Source organism: Colius striatus, chromosome 15 (genome assembly GCF_028858725.1).
Source record: "Colius striatus isolate bColStr4 chromosome 15, bColStr4.1.hap1, whole genome shotgun sequence".
In the NCBI taxonomy this organism is placed as follows: Eukaryota; Metazoa; Chordata; class Aves; order Coliiformes; family Coliidae; genus Colius; species Colius striatus.
In genome coordinates this window covers 22371011-22377780 of record NC_084773.1, presented here as the reverse complement: position 1 = coordinate 22377780, position 6770 = coordinate 22371011, and the positions used below count along the sequence as shown (strand labels likewise).

At 42.4% G+C, this 6770-nt stretch overlaps 1 protein-coding gene across 1 annotated transcript; it reads right to left on the bottom strand.

The window, feature by feature from the left end:
• Positions 1-4700: 4700 nt before the first annotated feature.
• TRH (thyrotropin releasing hormone) lies at positions 4701-6568 on the bottom strand. The gene is made up of 2 exons (XM_010210935.2): positions 6373-6568; positions 4701-5257 (listed from the first exon to the last, which is right to left on the bottom strand). The coding sequence occupies exons 1-2, from the start codon at positions 6566-6568 to the stop codon at positions 4701-4703; spliced, it is 753 nt and encodes a 250-aa protein (XP_010209237.2).
• Between the last annotated feature and the right edge of the window lie 202 nt (positions 6569-6770).

Genomic DNA, 6770 nt, shown 5'->3' with positions numbered 1-6770 from the left:
GTAAAAGATTTGCATGTCGCTGTTCCTTTTGATGAAACTCATATATTCAATATACTCAAGTTGCTTATAGCAAACATTTTGATACAAAACAAGTTTGTTGAATTAGTCTGTGTAGAAAGGATAGAAGCAACATTCCCTTCCAAACCTGTGATTTTTCCCATATTTGTGGACTCATCCATCAAAACTGACAGCATGATGATTTTTAAGAGCTGCAGCCAACAACTTTTTTGAGCCTCATTTATCTGATTTGCCTGTTAACTGCTTCAGTACTGGCAGGCCAGTCACCTACATGGGTTTATCTCGTCCCTTAATCCTACTGAAGAACCTGGCATCTTGGTCCTGAGTGCCATGAAGTAGCACCACTTTTACGCAGAGTAGGTGAATCATAAAGAGGAGAGACAGGAAGATTCAAAATTCCTTTGTTTTTACATTCTATTTAGTGTTTTAACTGTAGGATACATATTCCACTATATCTGGATTATGTTCAGGGCTTATTTCACATTTTAGGCACACCCATATTTGGGTTCTGTCTCCTGTAAGTCTGTCTTCTATTTCTCCTACAAATTGTACAGCAGCCAGTTTCCATCATGAAAGCAGCATGTCTAAAATCAGTAAGTGGAATACCCTCAAGAGTAGGTATTTGACAGTGAATGATTTGCGATTTATTTTTTTTCCCCCAGGGCTGTCTTCATCAACACCACCTTCTTGTTCAAGAACTTGCTTTTTCTCTTGACTACTTTGACTCAAAGAACCTTTCACAAAATCACTAGATTTTTCATTTGCCTTGGTTTTTCTCTCTCTTCTACTCTTCCCTTTTTACAGTAGCTTCTTCAGGCATCCCACACATCAGTACCAGCATCAGAATCAGAGGGAACTTAAGCTGGAATGTGTTTCTCTCTCAAAATTGATTTAAAACAGCAACTACATTTCAGGCAATGTTTTCAAAGCAGGTCACTTTCCCTAGTTTGGCCAGTCATAATCTCACATTTTCCCTCTATCAATCAGCTATTAAAATGTCTACGCTGCATCAGACTAATTTGCATTCATCTAGGATATCTATTATAGAGAAAAGATGGAAATGAACTAACTTCCCTTGATGTGGTAAGTTGGACCCTGGTTTATCTCCATCCAGCAGTATTTCTGTGGCCTATAAAGTCCAGATTTTCCCTCTTTCCAGTTCATGTGAACATGAGGAAGGTGTAGTGTATCTTAGCTGTGGGTAAACGAGGACAGTGTTCCTTCAGTCACTTAACACTTCTGTGCCAGTGTGTCTGTGAGATGCTGCTTTACTGTTTGGATCACTGGCTGTCAGTTCAAACCAAAGTGGCTGAAATAAACTTAAGACCTGTCTTTGCCTTTTGGCTAGGATCATTCCATTATATTAGTATCTAACATGCCCCATCTCTGTCAGGAACCAATATCATGCTCCAGCATACCAATGCAATTTTTGATTGAATAAGATTTTGATTCTGCTTTACCCTCCTTCTGCCTTCTCCAACTTCATCTTATGTAAGGAAACACAGTGAATTGGCAAAAGGACAAAATGCCGTTGTTTTGGTTTCTTTCTTAGGACTTCTAAGCTGCAGTGGTTTCAAGGACAACAGTCCCAAAATGTCTTCACATGGGTCTAAGAGAAATCTCAAGGCAGGTAGATAACTTGCTTTCCTCAGGGAGTTTCCACATCTATCTTTGTCAGAGATTTCTGTGGTCAACCTGAATCCTTCCTCCTTACCTTGGAGGAGTGGGCAGTTCACGCTGTTTCTGTTGGGAGGGTAGGAAGACTTTCTGCACTTCAATACAGATAGGCCACATATCCATTTTCTCAAGACAGAAAGATTTCCTTGTCTGCATCTTTTGTGTCATGTGTCTGTACAGCCTCGACCTTGCCCAGGCTCATCCTTCCTGCAGTGCTTCTCCACTAGACTGCTTTTATCACAGCTTTTATTCAGAGCAACATCCTGTCTGAAGCTTTAAAATTACAGCTTGCTGTTTAGTGCTAACCAAGCGAGTTACCAGGCAAGCACTGACTTCTTCAGCTATGGTGATGATGTGTTCAAACTTTGTCCAACTAATGAGTTATTAAAAGTAGTAATAAAGGGATTTGCTGGGGCCACATTTCCCTTGGAAACACTCAGCCCATGCTTATTACAGTGGGTTAGCTAAGAAGTCAGGGCTGATAAGGGTATAAGAGGAGGCACAGAACAGGTGAGAGGAGTTAAAAATAGTTGCAGGAAATGTCAGTTCTACAGCTTACGCACATCAACCCTCCTGTTGAAAACAAAACTCATTTTGAAGATGCTCTTTAGGAATCAAACTCTCTTAAGTCTCACTAACTGGTAGCACACCAGATATGGCAAACTGCACTAAACAAAGAACTCATCTGTGCATAGTTGTTTTAGTCTCAGTTAAAGTTGGAGATAAGATTTTGCATGACATATGGTGCCACACTAGAACAGTGCACAGCTTTGCTCTCTGAACTTAACCCACATTCTGCAGAAGACAAGGGAGATTTGTCCACTGACTTCCATGACCTTTGGACCGAATGTGCTATTGATTTGTTACCATTCCTGAAGAACCACAGACTGTCTTGCAGACAGATAGTGCACTTCATCAAGGCAGTTTGCAACTTATAGACCCTGTCCTGCAGTTATCAAAATGTGCAAGTACATCTTTATGTATGACTAAGCAAAACTATTAATGAATTAGTATCCAGAAGCTGTGCTGCCATTCAGTGTGATCTGGACAGGCTGAGAGTTGGGCCGAGAGGAACCTCATGAGGTTCAACAAAGGCAAGTGTGCCTGGGAAGGAACAATTCCCTCCACCAGTGCAGGCTGAGGACTGACCTAGAGGGCAGCTCTGGGGAGAGGGACCTGGGAGTTCTGGTGGGCAGCAAACTAAACATGAGCAGCAGTGTGCCCTTATGGGCAAGAAGGCCAATGGCATCCTGGGGGCATCAAGAAGAGTGTGTCTAGCAGGTCGAGGGAGGTTCTTCTGCTCCACCCTAGTAAGGCCACATCTGGAAGTTCTAACCTACCTGCAGAATTTTTATTGGGTGATTAATTTTATCATTTCCTTGGTTGCACTTGTAGCTCTATCTGTAAGTTTTATCATGAGATAATGTAGCTCCATGAGCCGTGTTTAGCATAAGCAAAATAATAATGTCGGTGCAGGCACCCCAGGATTAAAGAGAACTCCAACTAGACAAATATCTGTGAAAGGGTAAGAGCATCCTACTTCATCCTCTTGGGATTTCTGTCAGGGCTGTCACCTTTAAGGCTACTTGGCAGTGATGGTTGTATTTTTATGGTGTTTCAGTAGCAGATTTGTGGGGTCTTTAGACAGTTCTCTACATGGGAAATATGATACAAAAAGTTGTCATGTATTCAGTTCTGTTTCCAGGGTCATCCTCTTTTGAGTGCCTAGGATTTTCAAACCCAGGTCATTGACAGAAGCTCAAGACTTTTGGCTCATGTTTCAGTCTCCAAATTATTCTGTTTCCTGTTCATGGATGTCTCAGGGCAGCGTCAGGACCTGTACGTGTGCTTCTGAATGAAGTCTGTGTATTGCCCTTTAAGGTAAAGGCTGACACACCTTGGAAGGGGATCTTTCACAAGTGGTCCCACCCCTGTGCAGGAATCCCTGAGAATCCTTTTCCGCCCTTTTCCTTTGGATATTAACTTATTTATTTTTATTTACCTTGGATTGGTTTAATGTTTTTCCCTGCATTACAAGATGTTTACACAACCAATAAGAACATCCAGAGTTGACTGTTGAAGTTTATTGAATCATTCATATCAAATAAATGCTTTTGGGAGTCTGACCACAGAAAGTAAAAGCATTGCCTTGAGAGGAGAGAAATCAGAAATCCTTATTGGAATAAAAGGATGTCTGCTTGTTTCATTTTTAATTGTCCACTGAGGAGAAGGCATGATTTTGAGTAGCATGACTGAAATGTAGACACACCAGGGTGGGAGTTCTAGTGTGCGATGTACACAGTCAGGTTCACAGCTTGCAGTTGAGATGATCTGGGATGCCATAACCTTTTGCACTGTGCAGACACTTAGATGACAAGAGTCAGCTCCAAGTCAAACTATGAAGTCAATCATCTACTCTGTTGTGGTTGGAACAGTTCCTATCTCTGTTTAGTGCATATTGTCTGGACAGATTGTAATGCACAGGGGTTCAGATCTCATTAATGTATCGTTTAGAATTGAAAACCTGTCCAATTTAATTTTAAAATAATTGGCGTATGTTGAGGTTTTTTCCTCCATCTTTATTAATTTACTGATCTCATTGACATGAGAGGGAACCATATAACTATTACAGTTTAGTAGCATCAGAACAGGTATTTAAAAGCCTGGTTTAGTGATTTGGGAACAGACAATTTTACACACATAGTGAGGTTATTCTGGGATCTGAGCCCATAGGGAAATGAGCATTTGTGACTTCCTAAAGTGGGGGAGCTGAAGACTCTCGGTACTTGCTTGTCTCATTCAACTGGGTCCTTTAGCTTTAGGTGTGTGACAAAGCCATTACCTTATCTGGGAACATTAACTCACTGAAGGATGGGTGCAGAGATCAGCAGCAGGAAGCCAAAAGGGAGTGAACAGAGTTTTTTAGTAATCTGACAGTTTACTTCACCAAATGCAAATGATACACAATTAATTTCTCATACTTCTGTTTCACTTTCCCATGCTGATCACTTTCCTGGGTGCTGACGTTTTTCTTCTACCCTGTATTTGCTAACATTTTCTACTAAATTGAGCAACAAGCTGCCTTTGTTACAGGTGAAGGACTCCTGAAAGGTGCAGGGGCCTGCATCATCTAGGCTTTCAGAATTCCAGTACCTTTTTCTAGGATCCTGGTGTTTCTCACCATATTGATCATTTATGTCTACGTCATCATTCCAGCCTCTTTTGCTAGGATGCTGGAGCTTGTACATCAGATACCTTCTGCCTGGGTGCTGTCTTTTGGATAACTCATTCAAGTAGGTTAGCTGTGTATTAGGAATGTTAGCAGGCTGATCTGACAGTGACCTTCTGCCAGGATGTTGTCGCTTTGTCAGCTCCAGATAGCCATCAAGGTCATCTTCTCTCTCTCTTTTCCCTGGATGCTGCCGCTTCTGAATGTCTCCGTAAGATGCATCTTGCTCAACATCTCTTTTTCCAGGATGTTGTCTCTTCTCCAGGTCACTTAGGTACTTTTTCCCAGGGTGTTGTCTTTTGGAAAGCCATTCTGGCAGAGGGGCATTTGATTCTGTCCAATGAAAAGAATAATGTTTGTGAGCCCCCATAATTCTAACTAAGGAAGTTGAAATGGGAATTGGTGGAGTTCTATGGTGCAGGATCATAAGCTGCTTCTCATTTTGCCCGTTTAATTGCACGGTTATCTGTAAGGTCTTCAGTTTGATCACTCTGGATAGCATCTGTCAGAAGAGTTCTGGCATATTTTTAGCAAGGATGGGTTGCTGGATTAGAAGCCAGCTGCAGCAAATGGGAAGACATGCAATGACAATGCCTAATGTGTTGATTCAGGTAAAAGAGGTGAGTAAAAGATGCTGGGCAGCTGCAAGAAATCAGCTGTAGAAGCTGTGTATGGGGAAGAGATGGAAATCAGCACAAGATAGGGAACAAGCAGAAGCAAGGATGTGGATGTTTGAGAGACAGCTACCAGTTGTAACTCTTTTAGTATCTCTTACTGATTCTTAAGCTCTTTTTAATATTTCAGGTCTTGGATTGACACAACTAAGTCTCAGGCTTTTTCTATGGGCACTTGGGGACAGCTCCTCTTTCCACTCTGGAAAGGCTGTACTTGTTGGTGACAGGCATCTATGTGCTGCTTCTTGCAGTCCCTGAGTCTGATACAGTTCCACTGCCGTGACTAGTAAGAGCAGAGCATCTGTAAGCTAGCATCTGTAAGGTGGCTGACCCTAGAGCAACATCTGCATTCTCAGACACAGAAAAGCTCACTTCTGTTGGGGTGCAGAAACCAGTAGGTTGAGGCAGTAGGTAAATGGCAGCACTCCCACCTCTAACATAAGGTACAGGGTCCACAACTGGGGAATGTCCTTCACGTGTCCTCTCAGAGCTTCCCTAGGAAAGTACTTGCCAGAGAGCCAAGTTTTCTGTGGCAGGCTTCTACCTTATTATGATTCAGCAGCTGCTTAGTGATGGTACAGCATTGTTTAAGTGGGGAGATCTCAGAGAAGAAAGTGCCTTTTGAGAACTCCTTGTAAGTGGAATGCAGCAGACCTCCTGTCCTGTCTCTTCCCTTAGAGTAATAGCTACATACATTAGAACCTGGGAACTATACATTGGACCTGATGATCTCAGCCAAGATCACCAGGTGGACATCCCCAGTGGTATATGTACCTCTATTTGTCTCCTCTTCTCTTTCAGCTTTCTTGAGGACAGACTGAAGAATGAGGCTTTCGGGTCTCTGCAGGATGTCATCTAGGGGAGTTTGTCCCATGTTCTCACTTCCCTCTGGAAGGGGCTGCCCCCCGTCAAGACAAACACCACACGAGGTCAGGCAGAGGAGTAGCAGTGACAGCTGGATAGATGTCATTGTGGGATGGCAGTTCCTGCAACTTCCATGGGAGACAAAACAACAGGGGAGGAGGATGGAGCAAACAAAACTAGCAATAATAGCAATATTTCCAGACAGTAAAAAAGAAATTTGGCACTACAGTAGGGATTCAAGCCTCTTATGAGAGTCTTTCCTCAATTTCTGCTACTAACCCCTCAGTTTATTTAATATTCCTCAAAGA

What these genes read in the sequence shown, in the direction of transcription:
- TRH (XM_010210935.2), bottom strand. Translation starts at nt 6,568, where the DNA reads ATGACATCTATCCAGCTGTCACTGCTACTCCTCTGCCTGACCTCGTGT. An exon ending in AGAAGAGGAGACAAATAGAG is followed by an intron (nt 5,258 to 6,372) that starts GTACATATACCA and finishes TTCATTGGACAG; the next exon opens with AATCAAATGCCCCTCTGCCA.